This window comes from Halichondria panicea, chromosome 17 (assembly GCF_963675165.1).
Source record: "Halichondria panicea chromosome 17, odHalPani1.1, whole genome shotgun sequence".
In the NCBI taxonomy this organism is placed as follows: Eukaryota; Metazoa; Porifera; class Demospongiae; order Suberitida; family Halichondriidae; genus Halichondria; species Halichondria panicea.
In genome coordinates, this window is record NC_087393.1 from 3,301,185 (window position 1) to 3,324,471 (window position 23,287).

At 40.2% G+C, this 23,287-nt stretch overlaps 2 protein-coding genes across 3 annotated transcripts in view; one reads left to right on the forward strand and one right to left on the reverse strand.

The window, feature by feature from the left end:
- LOC135351757 (uncharacterized) lies at nucleotides 1-15,664 on the forward strand. Its single transcript, XM_064550846.1, has 16 exons — nucleotides 1-259; nucleotides 354-485; nucleotides 6,582-6,682; nucleotides 6,740-6,910; nucleotides 7,116-7,289; nucleotides 7,481-7,657; nucleotides 8,852-9,025; nucleotides 9,221-9,364; nucleotides 9,412-9,615; nucleotides 12,197-12,346; nucleotides 12,409-12,624; nucleotides 12,687-12,824; nucleotides 13,672-13,881; nucleotides 13,956-14,183; nucleotides 14,333-14,515; nucleotides 14,720-15,664. The coding sequence occupies exons 1-16, from the start codon at nucleotides 183-185 to the stop codon at nucleotides 15,427-15,429; spliced, it is 3,189 nt and encodes a 1,062-aa protein (XP_064406916.1). The 5' UTR covers nucleotides 1-182; the 3' UTR covers nucleotides 15,430-15,664.
- Nucleotides 15,496-23,287, reverse strand: part of LOC135351765 (uncharacterized) — a 13,689-nt gene continuing 5,897 nt past the window's right edge. For both annotated transcript variants that reach the window (XM_064550854.1, XM_064550853.1), the window contains exons 17-18: nucleotides 18,723-18,823; nucleotides 15,496-18,617 (exon numbers count right to left, since the gene is read on the reverse strand). In XM_064550854.1, the coding sequence (XP_064406924.1) occupies nucleotides 18,486-18,617; nucleotides 18,723-18,823 (233 nt within the window). In that variant the 3' untranslated portion in view covers nucleotides 15,496-18,485. The remainder of the gene's footprint in view (nucleotides 18,618-18,722; nucleotides 18,824-23,287) is intronic.

Here is a 23,287-nt window from a genome sequence, read left to right on the forward strand (position 1 = left end):
ATTCAACTTTTGTTCAGTTCACAATCTAATTGAATTTGCATGTTGTGTAGATAAGGTATCTAAAATAGGTGCTTACCCTATGTGACCCTGTATAATTAGTATAAAGTCTAGGTTGGAAAACCAAGTATTAAACCACTGGTTTGTAGATCTAGTTTGAGTATAGCATCTTCTATGTCTGAACAATGAAGTATCTGCTGGTGCTACATGTGTGCCTGGTTGCAGTTGGATTTCTTGTAGTGTGTAGCTCTGCACAGAATGGGTATGTTTTTTTAATGCATGACTAGACTGAGTGATCAGCTACTAGAAGTCTGTAAAGTCTAAAGAACCACTGTTCACTTTATTTTAATTTGCAGGGTTTGCTCAAAAACTAAATACCGTCAAGGCACTAGGTCACAACAGTTTCCAGTCACTCGTAATGTGCCCCAAGTTTATTCATACCGTTGTGGCCTTTTCAATTGGCGTCGTTGTCGTGCAACAAGAAACATGTGAGTTTCGATCAGTGTCATAAAGCCGTTAACTAGGATTGGCACCACTTTTGTAGTAATTTTGCATGTATTATAATTATTTTCACTAGTGTTCAAGATTAATGACTTATATACAGTGGAACCTCCATAAAACGGAAACCATTAGGGAACAGCCTTTTGGCCGTTATAGAGAGGTGGTCTTATACTTGGAGGTTTCGATTGCCAGCTATGTATGCTCTCTGAGTCCTTTCTTGCTGCAAATGAATCTTGGAGTTTTGCTAACTGCTTCTTTAGCTTATACAAGCTTTGCAGAGCTACAGCTACGTTTTCACGATTGTGCAAAATAATGCTATCTCAGCAATAACTAATTCTGGGTGTGGCTGTCCATTCTGGGAGGTTATTTTCCATTGGGACTAGAAAGCTGCTCGTTATACGGAGTAGAGAGGTGGCCGCTCCTGAGAGGTTGCTTTACATTGAGGTCATTGTAGTTTCAATCCAGACCTGAGCTCTTGGCCGTTACATAGCGTATGGTTGCTCTTTGGAGGTGGTTGTATACTTTGCATGCACAAAATATAATTATTTGTCAGTATTACACACACTATATATTTCATCGTACAAATTTTAAATAAAGTAAGAGGAAGACCATGTGTGGTTAGTGGTAAAATGTTCATGACCACAATGACAGCCTTCAAAAACAAAATAATTGTGCTGCAGCAGTTGTTATATAGCTCTGTTTAGCAACGAGGTAGTTCAAGGAGGCCTTCCAGACAACTAGAGCTGTCAGTTATAGGAAGAGTGGTGGACTCTTTGTACGTTCTAGAAGTTGAGTGAATATAGATCTACTTTTTGAGTGTCGAGTCTAAAAGCTTTCAGGTGTGATCATTAGCTCTTTCATCTTCAGCAATGACTTCTTCGAATATAAATGGCAAGCTGCTTATCTTTAATGGCTTGCAAGCTGCTTATCTTTAATGGCTTGGCTTGACCAATTAATAGTGTAAGCCAATTAAAGCAGGACTCAGTCATCTTTGCACAACACTTCTAACACAGACTACAACTTCAGAATACAAAATGGTATGTGTTTATTTACTGACAGTATCCACAAATATGCGGATTATCCCCTTTTTGGGATGATGTACGTGCATGCGCATACAATATACCAGGCCGCTGATTCAAGTTTCTCGAGGGGCGGTCTGGAATCGAGGTTAGATCTTTATCAAATCTGGAAACTGACTGCACAGCTGAATTGTACTGCCTTTCTCGTGTATGTATGATAAGGCATATAAATTATGATAATCTAATAGTATAATGTCAAGAGTGCATAAGAAGTGAAGAGTGTCGAACTACTGATATACCTCTACACAAACACTGTGCACAAAGTAACATGACACGCACGTGATAAAGTATTGTAAATTTACTAGTAATCTCCTAGTAAATGTTAACCGTTACGTTTTTAGGAGTGTGGTTTTCGAACAATTAATTGTTCAATGTTTGCGTTCAACGTTCCGAGCTTGTGGAGCTGCTCACTGCACACTGATAGGAGACGATCTCTTCACAAAAATCACCTAATTAGAGACAATAGTCGAGTTGATCCTCTTCACTTGCACTCTTTACTCAACTTCTGTGCGTTGCGTAATTATGCGCAAACGTCATCAATTGCGAGTTACTCACATGCAATTGACAGGATGTCACGTTAATTTATGCACAGTGTTTGTGTAGAAGTATCAGTAGTTCGACACTCTTCTCTTCTTATGCACTCTTGATAACATAATCTATGATATTCCAAGATTGGCACAACAGTACAGTATAGACTCCGTTAATCTGGTCACTCTTGGGACAGTGTAGTTTGGCCGGAATAGCGAGGTGGCTGCAGCTCAGGAAATAGCCGCGGCTTAAAAACGACCTTACCTCGAATCTAATGACTACTTTTGCGGTTCTTGTCTCGAGGATAATGTAGGATAATGAAGTGTAATCCAATTTTATTTGCTAAACCACACCCAAAACGTCATATCCGGCCGTAATATACGTATAAATATTACATGGAAAACCTTGTTTGGGACAGCCAGCACTGGCCGGTAAACGGAATAGTGAGTGGCCGTACTTCAGGGTGAGTTTTGTGCAGTAAACATTATTATAGCTAGCATTCCGTGCCATGCCAAATGGCCGTTATATCGAGGTGGCCGTACTTCAGAGAGCCGGAATAGCGAGAGTCTACTGTAGTAGGTGTTGGGTAAAATGAATTTTTAGGACAATCTTTTGGCAGGAGCTGTTGGTAACGCTTGAATAGCCGAACGAAGCATCTTTCAGGGTTTTCGGGATTGTTGTAGTGAGACACTACTTTTGGTTTGAGTTTCCTGCCTTTCAAGCCTCCTGGTCGATTTTAGATAATTATGTCTTCTGTGTATTTCAAATACGACCGCTGTCCTTCAACTTCAATTACTTGAATTTGGCATGGTTCTGACCTCAATTGACGATGTTCGCTACCACTTCGTAGAGCAAAGTAGACACCATTCATAAAAAGTACCGTATCAACCAGTGCTTGTGGAGTTTTGGATCCAAGAAGATCTTTGTTCCATAAAAGTTTTTCTTCTTCTGTTAGAGGTTCAAGCCTTCTTCTTTTGTGACCCTAGTCCAGCTCTCTGCAAGCGCTTCATTTCGGAGTCTAGGCACATTCGAAAGTCAGCAAAACAAGCATCCTTGAACAGGTCAATCCCGGGATTTCCATTCCATCGCAAATACCTCTGTATGCCACTCACAATGTGGTGCAGTGTGTCAGGGGGAAATTCTGAGCCATCGTTCTTCCGAATCTGAAAAATGAAGCATTTCAGGTTCTCGGATAGTTCCTTGGATTTCAGGTCACTCAATAGTGGAATAACATCACCATGGCACTTTAATCGGTACTCACACCAGTCTTCCATAGCTTGAAGCAGTACTTTGTATCTGAAGTTGTGCTATTAGGAATAGCACTCTTCTTCAATTTTTCCATCTCATTTTTTGTTAACTGAAGTGCAAATGTACGCACTTGCTTGGAGGTAGAGGCACTGCTTGAAGAAAGCTTCATTCGCTTTGAGTTAGGTAGAGAATATTATGCAGGTTCTGTTGGCTCGTCCAGCTCCTCCTCCTTTCTTTGTTCTGTAGAAAGAGTAGCCAGCTCCGCCTCCACATTTATGTCGTAGAGGGCGGGGTCTATGGGCTCGGTCATTATTATGCCGAGTACTTCTTCAGAAAAGAGCTTGTCTAGGCCTAGGTCTTCGTCCGCGTCCATTCTTTCAGTTAGTTTTTGAAATGAACCTAGCAACTAAACTCATTAGATACTGTTTAGGAGGTATCCAGAGGAGGGAGGACACGATTAACCTTAGCTCTAATTAGCTAATTATCGCGACCTTTTAATTACATTCTTTGAACGATTCATCTTTTCTTTCTTTATAACCTCTACATATTGGGACACATAGAACAGTACTGTAGTATGAGTGACAGGCAATTCTTGCAGGCACAGAGCAAACCATACAAATAAAGGGGTGCTAGAAGCTGAGACTGTTAGTGTCATTGATGTTCTTCATGTTGGAGACACTCTGAACTAAACAATTCCATGTTGCAGCTTTATCACAGAGACAGGAGTGCCTGGGGTGCTTCTCACAGGGATCTTGGAGACAGGAGTGCCTGGGGTGCTCCTCATAGGGATCCTGTCTCCAGGATCAAGAGTGCTTCTCACACAGACAAGATCAGAGTGCCTGGGATGCTTCTCACAGGGATCTTAGAGATAGGAGTACTTGAGGTGCTTCTTATAGGGGTCCTATTACCTTCAGGTCCTGACAACTTGGCCATAGGGGTACCTCCAGTAGGAGAAAAGGCTTACTTTGCTCTAGCTCTTGTGTCTAATATGTAGAGGTTATAAAGAAAGAAAAGATGAATCGTTCAAAGAATGTAATTAAAAGGTTGCGATAATTAGCTAATTAGAGGTAAGGTTAATCGTGTCCTCCCTCCTCTGGGAGGTATCTATGGGAATTATAAGCCCGCAGGCACTCGTAGTACCCTCGCTTTGCTCGGGATACTACAGCAGGCCTTTGGGCTTATAATTCCCATAGATACCTCCTAAATACTATCTAACTATTATTTATGCCCCTGTTTTAAGTGTATAAATTATATGTACCGTATACCGTATAGCGGGTATATTTCGAGGGTATAAATTTTCGCGGATGGACCATTACAAAGGATTTCGCGGATTTTATTTTCGTGGTCTGAGTTCCAGCCTTTTGGTGCATGCGCACATCAACATGCATCTGTACCTCCACACCGTTAGCCTCGAACCCGTAATACTGAACACGCCTACTATTCATAAATTTTCGTGGGTATAAATTTTCGCGGTACAGGCTCAATCCGCGAAAACCGCAAACATTTATACCCTCGAAATATACCTGCTATACGGTATGTTCAGACATCAAAAAAATTTTTTTTTTTGGAAATTGTCTGGGTATAATTGGAACAAATTTTTATAGAGCTTGCGAAGTGTCCAGAATGATTAGAACAAGCATGCAGCTGCATGCGAGCTAATAGAACAGTGTGCTACTGAATAGTTGCACTAGCTATCTAAAATTAGCTACTCAAAGCTATCAAAGCTATCAAACTGCAGCAGCACTCTTAGTCTTCTTGCCGTCTATAAATATAACTCAACTTTTCAAGGTATTGTAGAACAAATGTAATATTAAAGCACCAGAGTGTCCGTTGTATTAGAACAACGAAAATTGTCCAGAAGAGTGTCCGGGGTAATTAGAAGTGTCCAATAAATTAGAAGATATACGGTAGCTGTACCTTAACTGGCTCTGTTCCGAGTCTTGGATAATAAGAGATCATAATTATAGAGAGAAACAGACACACAGAACATGCATGCAGACATACATAGGAACAAAGACGAGCAGGGCCTTTTCACAACACAACTATAACAAAAAGCACAGAGCCTTGCTCTACATAGGGCTATTTCTACGGTAATAATATTAAAACACACATTACACTAGAAAAAAGAACAAGTGTGTCCACAGGTGCATGCTGACAACCATCCTCCACAATTTCTTGCTCTTGGATTTGCAGTTTATTCTCAACTCCGCCAGGAAAAGTTCTTGATCTGGGCTGCAGCTGCTGCTCTAAACTGTATTGTCGTGCAGTAGCCAACTTCTTATGCTCAGTATAAATGCGTGTGCTGTGTACGTTATACAATGGCTATTTGTGCTGCCACACTGTAATGCAGGTATTTTGCACATAATTATGGCTACCCTATACTGTTATCCTCAGTGACCAAGCAGCACAAATTATAGGGCTAGTATAGGCCCTAATCAATTTTTTTATTAGATCTACATAAATTAACATTATAACCATTGATTTTCAACTCAACCTCCTATTACTGTTGTGCTGGTTTGTCCACTGCTCAGAATAGACTTCCCTATGGGGGGGGGCCTAGGTCACTAGTGCAATAGTACCCCCCCCTAACGCCCCAAATCGCTAGCGTTTTAGGGCCAGGCCCCCAAAATAAGGGGGAGCCCCACATCGCTTCTACACCGGTATAGCGAAGGGTATAAATGTTTGCTGTTTTTGCTGATTAAGCAACTGGGGAACATTTATACCCATAAATATTAAGATCGCATGCATGCGCCAAAAGGGGTTGCTAAGTCCACAAATGCATTTTCATGGTTAAATTTTTCGTGTCTTGAAATATTAACCCTATGGATTTATATTGCATCGTTACATCCCGCGGTAAAAATTGCACTCTACATCATGAATATCATTTGCATTGTTAAGTTGGCCTGCATGGTGGCTATTAATTTTCACACTTCATATTTTTTCCATGCTTTTTAGTGCTTTCCCCGGCAACTGTCACATTGCAAATGTTTTTCAGGGTTATAGTTGTTGTGCATAAACCACTCACATCATTGTATTGCATGTTATGAATTCATTAGGCCTGTTTAGAAATGAGCACTGTGATGGATTGACATGCAGTTCTGATTTTGGTGCTTTCATATTTGTCTGGGCTTACACACTTAACTATTGGGTGACCTAATTTGTTAGCGATGTGCACATGCAGTGATTCAAAAGCAATCTTGTACATGGTTTCCTTTAATTCTCTTACAGACAAGTATCAAGCAACGAGTACAAGCAAGTCACTCGTACAGAAAGCTACACAGAAAATTATTGCTGTGAACGTTTCATTGGCTCTCCTCCAAATTGCATCAGTAAATTACGGATGTTCATACCTCTGTAATAATACTATTTTATATGTTGTGTTTCAGTTACATGTCCAGTCATAAATAACCCTTCAAATGGAAATGTGGTCTATAGCTCCACTGTGTATCGAAGTGTAGCTAACTACCACTGCACTCCTGGATACACACTCAATGGTGCCAGCAGTCGTACTTGTCAATCAAATGGACAGTGGACTGGATTACAACCGTCATGCCAACGTATGTTGTTAGTATAATTATAATTAGAGTGGTACCAGTAATTTATATGCTGTGTAAGACTCACAAAAAGACACCCACATACCTTTTTGTACGGGTCTTGACTAGCCTCGACTCCAGTGGTTGTGAGACGTAATATTATACAACTGCCGGTTAAGCATTTCAGTGCTCTATTAATAATGAGATTGCTCTCCTATAATTATTATAGACGTTACCTGCTCGGTTCCAACACGACCAATGAATGGACATGTTTCCTACACTTCTATTTACTACAATGGTGCTGCCCACTACTCCTGTAATGATGGTTACAAGCTAGTTGGCTCACTGAGTCGTACTTGTATTGGCAGTGGACAATGGAGCGGTGCACTGCCCAGTTGCCGCAGTAAGTCTTAAATTATTATATTGTGATGCAAGTCTCTCGTGTCAGTATATAGATGGCATGGTGGTACAGACTAGGCGCGTAGTGGGTATTCAATAATAGTTTCAAAGCTGCAAACAGATAAGTATCGTACATCTATGTTAGAAACCTGCTAACGATCAATATCAAGTCAGTTGAAGGACTACTTCCTACAGGGTTACAGTGTCCTTTTCTACCTTCTCCTGAGAATGGCAACGTGGCTGTGAGCTCCAACTACCTCAGTGGAATAGGTACATACAACTGTCACTATGGATACAGGCTGGTCGGATCATCACATGGGAGGTTTTGTAGCAGTGATGAGACATGGACGGGAATAGCTCCATTATGTCAACGTAAGTATACCTTTGTATCATACATATAATTATAATTACAACATATTTTGAACCTTGGCAAGTGATTAAAATGTATGTATTGCAATTTCTTTCATAATATAGAGCAGTGGTGTAGGAAGCACGAGTGCTCAGGGTGCTGGAGCACCCCCTTATCTCAAGCTACCTTACCTACTTGCTCCATGAAGCTAGCTAGCTTGATATAGCAGCTAGCTAGCTCAGTATAATATTAGTTACTGAGCTAGCTATACTAGCATAGTTACGTACACAGTACAAAGGTCAGCTAGATGAACCACATCGTAGATATCTCTTATAAAGAGCAAGCACATGCATTGCGAATCTGCAATGGCAAGTAAACAAGCAAGTCTCCTCTCATTTTTGACATCAATGGTAAGTTTCCATGAACAGCTACTAAAGAGGGTAGCTAGACTATAGATCAAGTGTAATTGGATCCTAAAATAGACATGCTGTCTATAGCTAACTGCCAAACGTTCGTTTTCTTCACTGAAACATTCCTCCGAAGTACAATGACACAATGCAATCTTTTTTTATTGTATACTTAACAGATTCTATAGTATATCAAACTAATTGCAATGTGAACGTTGCTAGGATTGCCAGGAAAAGAAAAGCGTGAAAAAGCGAAGAAACAAGAAATTCGGCGAGTGCATAACTCCAATCCGTTACAACGTTATGGTTCTCGACTAGAGGCTGTATCTAGAATCTTCTGAACATGTCTGTACAAGGAGGAAATGCTTTCCAAGAATGTTACTTACTTACTTAGTCAGTCAGACGAAACACGGTGAAATGTAACAATAGTGCAATTTTTCAAATATCAATATTAATGCATGTGAATATTCATTGACTATAATATCACACATTTACACAGATAAAAGGCTAACTAAGCTATCTATCCAGTTAGTTTCTTGATGTGGCCTTTCCCTGCAGAAATAGAGCAGTCTAAACACGAGTCAAAATTTGTGCAATAATAAAACACACACTACTGCACTGTCAATCCTATATGTACAACCTATACTGGTTGTACTAATAGCAGAACTCACGTAGAATTAAATTTTGATACTGATAATTTTATACCAGAATTAATCTCCGGGAATGTAGAATGCCAAAATTTTCCGGGGGCTTGGACCCCCAGATTTGTCCAGCACCCCCTTACAAAAACATCTTCCTACTCCTCTGTAGAGATACGTTGCCCAGCTCCCACCCAACCTGGTAATGGTACTGTAAATGTCACATCCAACACTGTTGATGGAATTGCCCTCTTCTACTGTTTACCCACTCATTATTTGGATGGTTCCAATCGTCGTGTATGCACAGAAAGTGGAGAATGGAATGGAACACAACCTCAATGTGTTGGTCAGTAAAATATAGTATGCATTTATAAAATGGTGAGGTAAAGGAGACCGGTAGTCCTCGTTCAGGGTTTTCACACAGGCTACTAAGAATAGAGACCAAAGCACTGTCTCTTGTACTGGTGTTTTTGATAATCAATCCTTTACAGGTTTTACTGTGTCTTACACATGCATGACATGGTTTTGTGTTTTATTATAGAGAAGTGTACTCCCTTCATTGGTTTTAATGAGCCCTTTTTGAAAATCAAAGAAGGAGAATCGAAAACAGTGTGTTTAAAGACATGTTCCTGTTACTTCAGCTCCAACCTTACATTGGAGTTAAAGGCAAGGAGTCAGGATGATGGTGAGTTTACTGAATATTATTGTTTTGTTTACACTTTGTACATGCAGCTTTGGAGAAGAATACAGACCTTGTCCTACCATCAGAGCTGATAGTGAATGCAAATTCCAGTTGCTTTGAGGTGACTGCTGTAGATGATGATCTGCTGGAAGGTTTCGAGGCTAAGTTACTCCTTCTATACAAACCTACTGGGGAGAGATACCACATATGTGAAGACAGTGCAATTCTACCTGTTTCAGTTGTTGATAATGATGGTAAGTCATAATTTTGTATGACTCAGTGTCTATGCACCAGAGGCCAGGGTGTCATACAGGGGAAAGGGGGGATATCCCCTCTGGCTCAATTTCCCCTATAATTTGCATTCAGGTAATACATGACTGAGTGTCCATAGCTGGCAATGTTACACTTACTTGAAATAACAGTTGACCTTTTTATGCCTCGGTGCGCATGCGCAAGCGAGGTATACGGTAGTGTATGTGTGCGTGTGCGCGCGCTCTTTCAGCTGCTCAAGGATCAATAAAGTGCAAGTAAGAGTTTCTATAGGCTTCTAGTCATGTTTTCTTGGCTTGCTATTTGTGGATTTGCAAAATAAAGCTTCGTTTCCTAGTTATGCACTACTTTTGCTTACTTGGAATGCCATTGCAGCCTTTTCAGAAGAGTCCGTAGCAAAACTCGTAGCAAAACTTGTTCACCGCAGTGGCGGATCCAGGGGGAGATCCCAGGGTGCCACGGAACCCCCCTTTCAGTCTAGTTATTATGGCTTTACAGCTACCATATCTAGCTATTTATCTCAGTTTTTGTAGCTATTTGTAATTATTTTGATGTATCAACTGCCAAAAGAGTGTTCAAAGTCAATGGTTAGTCTAGGCTAGCTAGTTGACTGTTTGTAGCAGCTAGCTAGCTAGCTCTACACAAGTCTATTATGGGACTTCCCCTGGCTGAGAATGGAATTTTCCCTAGTGTTACTGCACACCGTGTGACCATAAGTGGGCGTAACCCCCCAAATTTCGCGCTCGTTAGTTTGGAGCCCCCCTAGCTTTCATTTTTCCTGGATCCGCCACTGCACCGAGTGTTGCTACTCTACTTAGTAGTTAGCTCTGCACTAGAACGCTAGCTATTGGTAGCTGCAAGAGTAAGAAGAGAGCTGCAAGGCTCTGCTGACTTGTAGCCATTAATTTTAGACTTGAACTTTGCCATCGATTGTTTTTAATTAATAACAATTATCGTCGATCATTACCCACTCTTTGAGTATCCCTGTGATTCTGGATTCTGCATGCAGCACAATTAAAAATGTTCATCTTAATCAATGTGTGTATAAAAGCTAGCTATTAGCAAGGGCGTATGAAGAGAAGAGGGTATGCAACTACAATCTATCAAATTACAAATGGGAGGGGCGTGTGCACTAAAAATAGACAAGAAACTATTGCACGTGCACTTACTCCATATTAGTCACCAAGCCAGCTAGCTAGCTAGCTAGCACTGTACTGTTAGGTAGAGTTAGCCACAAAGGTCAACAAGCGGAAGAGAAGGACCAATGCTAGACTAGAAGTAGCCATTGATCAATTCTAAGCTCTTCTAAATTAATTTTGCAGTAAATTTCTAGTATAACAGTGTTCCCGCCCACTATCACGCCTATTTACGTGTGGGCGGTTGGCTAAATATAGTATATCCTGCTGACTCATCAGTAATTTGACGACTACACAGTATATACGCATACCCTCTTCTCTTCATACGCCCTTGCTATTAGTAGCTTTATGTTATGTAGCTTTGGCCACCGAGGCATCAGCACCCGTGGTGCTTTTATTTTTTTTTAGAAAAATTTTCTGTAAAAGCATGCCTTATTTCCCCTCTCTACTTCAAAATCCTGTATGACATCCTGGAGGCATACGGTTACGTATACCGTAGTGTGTGCAGAGGGGAGAAGGACACAAATTAATAAACCGTAGGTAAAAATTCCAACCAAGAGGAGACGGTGCGTCAAAAGCAAAATGTCAAGACTCTTATGGTGAAAATAATTACTAACTCAATGCGTTACTGTATTCAAATTAGGCCACACAACTTGTTTCAAGCCCGCCTGCAAAAATTTGTTTGCCCCGCTTGATCCTTTTTATTAGGGAGGGTTGTAATAGATCGTTAAAACAACTGGTGTGAAATAAGCTTATCACGGACTTTTGAGTCCTTTTTTATGCATTAAGATGTATGCTGATGCTTCCTTTAAAAAATCCTCATCTCCCAGTATCAAATTTTGAGGAAAAGGCTTCCAACAAGTATATAATTATATATAGTTTGTATTCATGACAAATACAAACAAAAATAGTGCTATAAAATTATTTGGACTAAACAATGCTCCTTAAAGGCTATTGATGCTTGTCAGTACTGCTACCCAGAGGAGGTACGACAGGCGCGGTGCAGCTCAGGCAATTTAGCCTTTGATTATCCGCCCACACCCCGTCCCTGTCGTATGTTTTTGCTGACAGTAATCAAAGGCTAATTACTTGAGCTGCACCGCGCCTGTCGTACCTCCTCTGACTGCTGCCTTTGCTGTCTGGAGTACATTAAAAGGTCAAAGGTTGCATTTAAATACTTAGCCAAGATCTCTTCTCTTGAATGGGTGCATCAGAGGAAATAGCTCAATGGAAAGTGAAAGAAGTTAGTGGTAATGTAGAAATCCAGGGGGCCCGATGGTAAACTCTATTTACAAATTAATTAGAAGCCCACGTAATGTAATTACCTGTGGTACTTTCCTGCTTTACACTGTTCTATGGCACGTCTCACTATATTCCATAGAAGTTGCAATCACCTAACACTGATATTTTATTTTAATCACTACTTCAGAACTGACCATTGGATTTGAGAATTTCTCCATGAATGTCCTTGAAGCAGCCGGAACTATGGAAGTGTGTGTAGTTGTGTCTGCACCTGAGAAAACTGTACATATTCCCGATGTGGTAGTGTATGTACAGACCTGGTTCTTTGGAGAAGCAAGTAAGGTGACATATGTCTTCATTATAGGTAAATTATGCACACATGCATTGTGGATTACACAGAGCAAGGGGAAGACTACAGAAGTATTGACAGACTGCCATTGCCCCTCTCTCATACTAACCGAAGAGCATGCTTCCCTATAACCATAATCGATGACAGTGACTTTGAGGATAATGAAGAGTTCTCATTGCTCGTGGAAAGAGATTCTGTAGTTGATCTTACCATCCCTTTAACACTTGAGCCCAATCAATTGACCCTAAAGATCATGGATGATGATGGTTAGCCCATTTAATCGTGTTCGTACTATCCCTATTAATGTCGTTCATGTACATACATGCAGGTATATCACTAGGCTTCGAGAACTATGAGAGTAGTGTGGATGAAGGGGGCACAGACAGTGTTTGCATTGAAGCAAAATTTCCTTTCCCAGATATCCAATCGTTTTTTGTTCTTCTCAACACAAGATCACTCACAGCTGGTATGCATAATGTTAATTCATGCGATGTTTAGTCTAAGCTTTGACCAAACGCAGGCGGTAGTGTGCGTGCGTGCGTGCCTTATTGTTGTACTATACTTTTCAGCTCATTTGAAAGTTTAGAGCAAATTCAATAGTAAAATGCATGTGTACATGATATAATTATGTATAGGTAAACATGACATCACTGTATCAAATTAAGGTCTTGTATAAACAGTTACACTTGTATATGACTATTTAATTGACCCGAACTCCTGGCAAAGCACAGCTTCTATATAGGCTTCTAGCCGTTAGATTTTGTTTTGTGGATTTCAAAATATAGGTTTAATTGTGCTTGCTTTGAAAGCCACTGCAGTCTCTTCAGTTGTGCACAGCAAAATCTACGATACCAGTACTACAAAATGTAAAAATTGCTGGGATTGGCCGTGGAGAACATCAACAAATAACGAAAGAAGCGTAAGGGAGAAGAGTTTAAGTACTTTGATCATAATAATAACGTCATCACAGTAATTTTCCTGAGGTACGTAGGGCTATACATGTATATCGGTAGTAGTCTGTTTGGCTGTCTGCATGTTTGTGATTCTGAGCCTGGTCACCTGGGTGCCAAAGTGCACAGCATGGATAGCCTCAATCCTCAACTCAACAAGTTGTTTAAATGAAAGTGAGCACAAGCTACGTAGGTAGTTATATGCTCCTAATTTGAGTTATTTCATTGCACATGCAACTGCATTTCACCACATTTGACTGAGTGGGTAAGTAGATTTATTTAAAAGCTTTCCTGGAATCCTCATGACATTAGTTCATCACCACGTGCAGTGCTTTCATGTGTATATATATAAATGCTCTACAGAAGAGGGGAGTGACTATGCAGGAGTTAACAATGTTCGGGTAGGACCATTTTCTCCTGCTCAATTGAGAAGATGTTTCTCCCTCAACATAACGGATGATGCTCTAACTGAACAAAAAGAAGATTTCACGTTGGAAATAAGTGGGGAGCCAGATTATGTGATTGTTGTGCAGCGAACAACACTTGTTACCATCAATTATGATGTTAAAGATGGTCAGTATAAATCACTATAGCTGCATGAGGAAGCATTTATATCTGTCGCATTAAACGGTTGCCTTCACTTGCAGAGCCGATGCCATGTGACAGTCCTTTGAGACTAATTTATGCACCACTTTTTAAACACTGTGATGATTGTGAGTATCCACGTGAGTGCTTGAATTGGGTAGAGAAACCCGGCAGCAGGGTTGAAGTGCCCAAGAAAATCTGTTCAAGCAAGAAAATGTGTGTAGAGCATTGCACGTTGAACGCAACCAACAAGGAAAATTGTAATGCTAAAGAAGAGTTAAAATCAACGTGTGAGTACATGGTTACTGAGTAGTGCTGTCAGTTGTCAAACATTGCTATTACATTAAAATATAATTTTTGATTGACATAATAATTATGCATGTATGGCAGACAAACAGACACCACATAAGTCACATAAATTCATATGCTATAATTATAGGTGTTCTAACAACTGGGCAAAAATTAGCCTCTGAGATAGGTGCTGGTAACGGAGTTTCAACTCCGCCAAAAACAACACCTAAAGATGCCACCAGTAGTCAATCAAGAGGCAGGAGACAAGCAGACGGTACCCACTGTTATGAGCCACAGGATGCACTATCACTCAATCCTCAACAGTGCAATGGTAACTTTACCTATTATTTATTGCATGCAACATAAATTATTGGCGAGTGTAGATTAGTGCATAAGACCACTAATTATTATTGGCTGATTGTGTTGCGGGGGGGAGGGGGGCACCTTAAAAAGCTTTAATGTGCATGGCTTCACTTTGCAATATGCACTGTGGTTTCTTGCTTCTTCGCTCAAACATGGAATTGTATTTCTACAGCGTATTCACTTCAATGTCCCTATTCTAACAATGAAATTCGAAGTCGGGGTCCGAAGGCTCCTTGTACGAATCGATCAGTGTTGTTTGTTCTGGACTCATCTCATAGTGTTGGGTATGATTTATTCAAGGAGGTTTCAGAATCCCTATCTCACCTTGTGGGGCATTTATGTGGTGATGTTCAATTTGGGTTATTGAAGTTCTCTAGTGCAGCATATCTCGAATTTTGCTTCGATTGCTACTCAAACAATGAGCGAGACAAACTCCGAGACAGAATAATAAATACTGAATACCTTGGACACTCCTCCTTCACAGGCTATGCAACACGGTGTGCTAACAGCTTTATGTTTGGCGAGTCCAATTCTTGTGGGGATCACGAAGGAAGATGTGTTGACATCATTTTTGTCACTGATGGCCAATCAAGCGATCGAGCCTTTATTAATGTTTGTGACCAAGTCGAATGCCTTCACAAGAACCCTCTCATTTCTGACCGTCTCAATATCTATGCTCTGAACGTAGGTACGTCAGCTTTAGACGAGGCTCAATGCATAACCAAGTACTCAAAGCTTAGGGATGGCTCTTCACCAATATTCAACTTCAATTCTATTGACGACCTGATTATTGAGTTGAACACCGTGATTCGCTTGATAAGTCAGGACCAACAAAAACACAGGGAGAGTGCCAGCAAGTTGGTTTATCAATGTAAAGGGTAATGAACCAAACAACTTATGAGAATTAACTGATAATTTTAGCTAGTTTATTCCATAAAAGTTTTTGTAAAAAGTATGACTAGCCAAAGGCATCGTCGAGTGGACATATGAAATTACTGCTTATCACTCTAGACTATTGTATCTTATTTGTGTGCTACGTATATCCAGAAGCCCATTTTTTATGTGCTCCTGGTGTATGTTACTGTGTGCTTGTCTTTCCCAAAATATAGATATCTTCTTTGTGTCCTTGTTGCCCAGTGAGTGGGCAGATCAAAGCAATCCAGTGCTCAGTATATGGCATGTTGCATCACTACCATGGCAACCATATATTGCACTGCATTATTATGGCATAATGCACTGGGATTATATGCACTTGCACTGTGTGTATTCCAAGATCTTGCGATTATTTTGGGTGGAAGTCCAAAAGCGTCGTTGCGCATGCGCAGATCTGAGAGTAAATTCTACAGGATGTAGAGTAACAGTCACTGTTCTGCCACCAGCTAGGGTTTAGGAGTGGATGTGCACAACCTGTTAGGAAGATCTAGTGCTCACTAAATAAAAACATATTTATTAGGCCTAGTGATAATAGTTAGCTAGTTGAGCTAGATATAGATCCAACAAATAGGAAACAAACTAATTACCTTTCTGCTGGTAATAATTGTACGTGTTAAATGTTTCACAGGGAAGTACAAGTTCTGACACGACTAATCCTCCGGCACCACTAATGTCACAATCTCTATGATAGATATGAAGGTCAGGTTAATGGAGGAATTCAAGGGTCAAGTACCAGCAACAACATCATTTTCAATGGGTTACTTTGCTGGCCGCCCATCTGCTAAATATTGGATTTACACAGAAGAAGATTTGACTTCTATGTATAGCAAATCCACCACTCACGAAATTATGTTATGGTGTGATGGCCGAAATATTACTGATAGTGAAACTCTAAATCCTATGCGGCGAAAAACTGGAGAAGGGCGTTTGTCAAGAAGAGAGGAAAAGGAGCTTGAGGTGGAAGAGTTATTAACAAAAGAATTGAATGAAGAAAAATTAACTTTAAGCGAAGTGCAGTATCGTCTGTGGGCTCGCATGATTACAACAGGGATTCATTCAAGTAAAGATACACCGCCGCAAGTACCTATGATAACTGGTATTACTCCAAAAAGGAAACAAAGAAAGGATGACATGACGATGTCAGATACTATTGCGAGCACTGCCGACAGCTGTTGTTAAGACAATCAATTGTGTTCTTCAGTCACCCAATCAGCTACTATTCAATAGACTATTTCAGATTCATGGACACCTACCAGACCTTTAAGAGATTCATCACAATTGGTAATTTCCCCTGGTAAAGCCTCTGAAATACGTGGAAAATCATTTGGACAACTAATTAAGCACCCTCAAACAGCTATATGACGACTGTGTCTTAACGCAGGATGAGTTTAAAGAGCAAAAGCGAGATATTTTGTGTGGACTTAAAAGGCTTCAGTGACGCAGATAATGTACTTTGCAACTGTATTATGTATTTGCTATAATTATACTGAAGAATATAGTCTTATTGTATTCATGCCACCCATTATGTCTACAAAAGTCTTTGTACATAATGTGTGTGTGTATTCTAGTATATTCCAATACTTAAAATCCAGGCTTGACGATCTGCTACTGTTATTGTTGAAAATGCGTATAATACAATAGTGTCATTGATTGCTTGCATTTCTGTTTCCAATGATCTCATCATAATTATACTTGACTTTTGAAAAAGCTAGTTCTATGGGATTAAAATCCGGTGAGTACGGGGGCAGGTAATGACTGACTGATCCAGCATCACTGATGACTTGCTCAACTTCATGCACATGGTGGATGGAACAGTTATCCATGATGACAATACTATTTTCGTTAGTACCGTTGGCACAAAGTTATAGAAATGATCACTATTTACACCACATCAAACAATTTTCAATCCATTCATTGACATTGCCGCAATGGCAGAAATATGTTCTCCTCTCACAAACAATTTCTGGGCTTTCATTGGTTTGCCTCTCAAGCTATATATAGCCATACGTGCGTATAGCATCCCTTGAATCAGTGCCTGTTTCATCAATAAACACAAGGGAACTCTTTTCATATAAAGAAACATCAGTTACAAATTCATTTCGGAGTAAATCGTCTCTCTGTAAGGCAAATGTAACCAGCTTCTGCCTTGTAAATCCACTTTTTTTCAGCATCTTACACACTGCGCTTTCACTCACATCTAGCCCAAGTGTTGACTTTATTTCACTTGTGATTTCTCGGAGGTACATCCCTGGCCTTTGGAGTATCAGATGGATGATGAAGAGGAGCTGCACCGAAATGCTCTCTGAACTGGGTATTCTTTCTTGGCAACATCTCCAGTAGTTCTAAAGATGTGTGCATCACTCTCCAAACTGTTGACACATCAATATTGAGATTACAATTAAGCTATCACTGATGGCTTACAAAGAAAAGCCTCACTTTGCCATATGATCCTCCAACGTAGATCTTCACTGTAAGCACTAGACCTCTTGATTCACAAGAAGTAGACGTAGCCATTGCTCACAATTCAAAAAGATCTACTGCGCATGAGCAGGCACAGAATAACCAATCGTGGGCTCATTTTGCAAGGTCTTGGAAAAATACAGTAAATGCAGTAGATTTCTTGAGATATCCGTTTGGGACTTATGCCCCACCAGCAACTCATTTGGTCCCTTTTATAGGCTACTACTTTTAAAACTAGAAGCGGGAAGAAAACCTACTATGGAATTCAGCAAAACTAATGAATACACTAAATTCCTTCAAAACACATGTCTTTTATTACGATTTATATGACCAGTCAGACGAGTTTAACGTCATTGGGCAACAAGTTAGTTATTGCAGGCGCCCTCGTGCAATATATGGCATGTTGCACTCTGGCTGGGCAATAACTAATACTTGTATAATAATTGTGCTAGATCTACATAATTATAGAGCATGAGTAGAGCCTCAGAACAAAAGGAAACATCAATAATGCTTCTGTTCAAATTCCCTTAAACAAACAACGTATTTTACGTACAAGTGTTTATTGATTGACTCAACAATCTTCCAATGCTGCCACCAGGATGATTATGCTTGTAGACGTCCTTGTTTACGTTTTTCTTGGCGATGATCTGGCACAGCAAAGCATTACATAGCATTTCCTGCATGTGTATGCAAAGTTAGAAATACAGTTGATCTTTAAAGTAACTAAGTAGATTAGAAAGCTTCGTTCTCATACACAAATAATAGATGTAACACATACTTACCTGAATGACTAAGCTAGTTGACGGTAGACAGCCAAATGGTTCCCAAAGACAGTCTTTGTTGTAGAACAGGCTGAAAGTACATAGCTTGGCAAGTTTCGAATCTGCAATCGAGTTGGTTTGTTTATAATACTAGTTATCACCCGTTATATTCGGAGGCAAATAGTCTCATCACGTTTGGAAATATAATTATCCACTCGCCTCTATTTTTGTGATTAAAAAGTCAGTGGGCCGTTATTACAGAAAAGTATAATTATCTAATTTAGGGTTATCCAACCAGACTTGTACCATGATGTTGTGCTCTGACACTAAGGAATATCCATTGAAACTCTCAGGATACTCCAGGGTACAAATCCCATGTACCCTAGGGTACATTGGCTTGTGGTCAGCCTAAAGGCCTCCCCCCACCCTTAAAGGGCTCTTGACACACTTGGATCACATTGTGAAGATTGATTCTTCAGTATCCAATCAGATTCACTAAAACTACCCGACCCTATATTGGAAGTGGGTGTCTGAAGTTGTAAATGTGGTTGTCAAGTGCAAGCACACGTATACACAAAATGTGCATAGTGCATGCACACAAAATGTGCACAGTGCATGCACGGCAGAGATCAAAGAGTGTTTACTACCACTCAGTTGTAATTGGGTTGGATAACAGCTTCTAATTATCAATACGTTCATATACAAGCTACCTGTAGGCCCTGGCTTATGCCGGCATAATTTGGGGCATAATAGGTTAGGTCATTATGCTGGCATAATTGGGGCATAATAGGGTTAAATTTTTGAATTTGGTCAGTTTGGTCCAAATGCAACGTTCCTCTGCTGCTGCTGCTGAACGTGTTTTTTCTCTTTTAAATGCCTCTTTTACATCTAGAAGATTATGTTGAATTTTCAGTTTTCAGTTATGTTACAACGAAATTATCTCTTGTTGTATTCAATACAACAAGAGTTGTTACTACTGCTGAAAAAAGATTATTTATGACGTTAATATGGGGTATAATGGGTTCTTTTGACAAGCATAATAGGCTGAATTTGGGGCACTGCTCAAAAGCATAATAGGCAGAAAAAGGAGCATAATTTGCCAGGGCCTAGCTACCTGTACCATGGATATCTGCGTGTGTATTGTTATGTACCACCTCGAGCAGTTGTATGTATTCCCTCGGGCTGCGCCTTCAGGGAATACATAGAACTGCCCTCGGTAGTACAAATCCAATACACCCTTGATATCCATGGTACAACTATTACATACACCATACACACCCAGGGTTTCAACTAGTGGGGGGATAATTAAGCTCCACAAGAGAGGAGAAAATACGAGGAGAGAGGGAGGGAGGTAGAGGGGAAGAGGTTTGAGTACTAGACTCAACATTATCTAGACCACGGTCTTTTGCTACATGTAGCTTTGCTAGAGGATGATTGGTCATCATCTAGTCTTACCACAAATTAATCTATCCATTGCTTTTGTATAATTATAATTAGTACATGTCGTTTCTAGTGTTCTACAGGTTCACACAATCATCAAGTTACATGGAGTTGCCTGTCAATGCACATTGCCAGGAGTACATTGCTAATAGGCACCAACAACAAACAATATAGGGGGTGCGATGACTGGAAATGGGAGTGTTGGTGACCTGAAGTGGGCATGTCCTCAAGTTTTTTGCACTGGCGCGCGGTTCCTTTTCAAACTTCCCCCAAACTTAAAATCCTAGATAAAACCATAACTAAGAACATAATTAATATCTAGTGATGCTACAAACGATTCTTATAGCTATAAGAAGATTGCAACAGCCTTCGAATTCACTGTAGTTCAGTAGACTCTCGTTAAGGTTAGTTATTGTGATCACTCATGAATATTCATGAGTTTAATTTTGTCAGCTTTTTCTCTTTTGCAGGTTCAAAGAAGTCTGCTGTACTTATAATTGTATGATTATCAACACTATATTGCTATTGTTTTGTGTAAGAATGCCATGATTATGAAGATGCATGAATGAGAAAAGTGGGCATCAAAACCACAAGTATATAGACTAATTTTTGTGTCAATTTATAAGAGCAGTAAGTACTTTCAGCAAGCTTTATATTGGTATCTATACGTAGCTAAGTACCTTCCAGAGGGCCAGACGAAGAGATATTCATTGTAAAACTTCATACGGGCGAGTAAAAGCTAAGAGTAGACGGTAAGTATCTAAAAATACGCTTGATCTTCCGATAAACAGGAGGCTAGCTCCAACCAGATTGACTTTTTTCTTCGTCTGGCCCTGCCCCTACCTTTCTTTAATTGGATAGAGCCCTCAGTTGAAGATTCCCGGGTTTATCCATGCTAAAAATTGATGCAAGAAAACTCCAGTACAACTTGTCTGATGCTATACTAAAAACATAGTGATAATGGTATTCATACTCTATAAATATCGCGGGGGCGAAACACAATACCCTAACCTTAATCCAGCCACCCTTGGGACAGTGCAGCTTGACTGGAATAGCGAGGTGGCCGCATTTCAGAAAAAAACCGCGGCTAAAAAACAACACTAACTCAAATATAATGACTAATCAAGTTTCATACAGAGGGGGGGGGCGCCCTGGGATTTTCCACCCCCAGCAAAAATCCCCCCCCCAGAAATCTAATGATGTCATAACAAAATGTGTGACTTTTCTTCTTAAAAATATCTATAATCTCATTAGGCCAGTAAAATTTATGGTTTAAAGCACACAAAACTCAAATTGCACCTCAGATATAACCATTCCTCAAGGACCCCAAGACTCCCCTCAATTAAACAATTCCCCCTCCCAGCTAAAAATCCTGTATGAAACCCTGCTAATAATTTTGCGGTTCTGTCTCGAGGATAATGAATCATTATTATGCTCTCTATTAAAAATGTACCATATATGCTTGATCAGGAGCCGCGGCTACTAAATATTTCATTTTGCTGGAAGAGGAGGCTACAATTCAAGAGAGGCCACTGTTCAAGAGCGGCGTTTATTAGCTCCAGATAATTTAGTTTGTCATCAAAAGTTGTTTTCACCTGCATAAACTTGAACTCTGCCATGAGAAAGTCTTTGTGAAGCACTAACAAGCTGCTACTTGTAGCTAGCTGCTAGTAATCATTTTTTTGGCTGCCACGTGCAGAAATGCTAGAGTCAAAGTTCACTGAGGCTACTATTTGAGAGCGGCCTCTGATCGAGCATATACGGTAATTAAATTTTATCTGCCAAGCCACGTACGTAGCGTAGCGTTGGGTCAAACAACTGCATGTTTAGTAGTGTGATGGAAGCTAGTCAGGATGATGGTCTTGATGTCTCAAATAAGTCTTTTTATTAAGCGCCAGAAAATAATTACAGCAACGGTAGGCGCTTCTTAGGGCCTTAAAAATTATGCTGATGCTGACGTGGCGCTGTAATCACATCAGTTCAGTAGCCATAAATCTAGTTTTAGTTTGCAAATCCAAGAGAACGTGGCTATAGAAGTCGTTCTTTCTCATCGCATTGCAATCGTATAATCATAGCAGTTACAGCTGGAATAGACGTCTAGACATACACATGCAGCCAGCTTGACCCAGAGGAGGTACAACATCCGTGAGTCTTAAAGACCCACATTCCTGGTCAAAGTTCAATAGCCAGCAAACGAAGTGATACTCATATAGGCTTAGTTATAGTTATAACACGGGCAAGAGGAATGTATGGTATATATTGCACTGAAGCACGAGCGCTGGGTGCAATATATGCCATGCATCCCGAGTGCACGTGTTATAACTAGTTTATATCCCGAGGGCATAGCAACATAACACTGTCTTAGTAACATAATATAAACTGCACAAAAAGATGACAGAGACAACTCTAGACACAGCTCCATCTCTTCTCTCTTCTAGACACCAGTATCGGCAGCGTGTAAGATTGGCATGATCAACGAATGGCTTGACACAAAATTGTTGGAGTTCCAACGCTGAAACCAATACTAGAAAACAGCCCCACTCCAAATCTGGTGCTGCAAAACAGCCCCACCCCACTTACTACTGCTGCAAAGAAACAGCCCCACCCCACTACTCAGTGTAACTGCTGCTCAAACAGCCCTCCACTATATATCCTCGGCATCACAACCAAGCCAAAGAAGCTCGCCTCTACACTGCTGCAAAACAGCTCAAGCCCCTTGCAAAAAGAGCCGCTTCTAGTGCTATGATGAAGCAGAATTGACATGCATCAAGAAGTGGAGGACTAGGTCTAGGAACACAGAAGAATCTTCACAAAATGAGCCTTGGACGATTTTAAAACCTGCATGGTTGCAAAGAAGAAACTCCAGCAGTGCTGAACATTCCTGCATGGCTGGACTTACTTTGATATTTGTTATTTCTCATGATACAATATTTAATTTGATTATGCCAGAGGGGTGTTTTGTGGTTAGTGCATTATGACTTTCAGCAGTGCATTATGCTGTATATTGCACTTGGCAACAACGTAGTAACAGAATATAATTATAGCTTATAGCAACTCCAGGCATCCCTCCTGAAGATTCTAAAGCTGAAACGATGATTGATTAAGCTAATAGTTATAACTTATAGATCAAACAGTGCACGAATCAG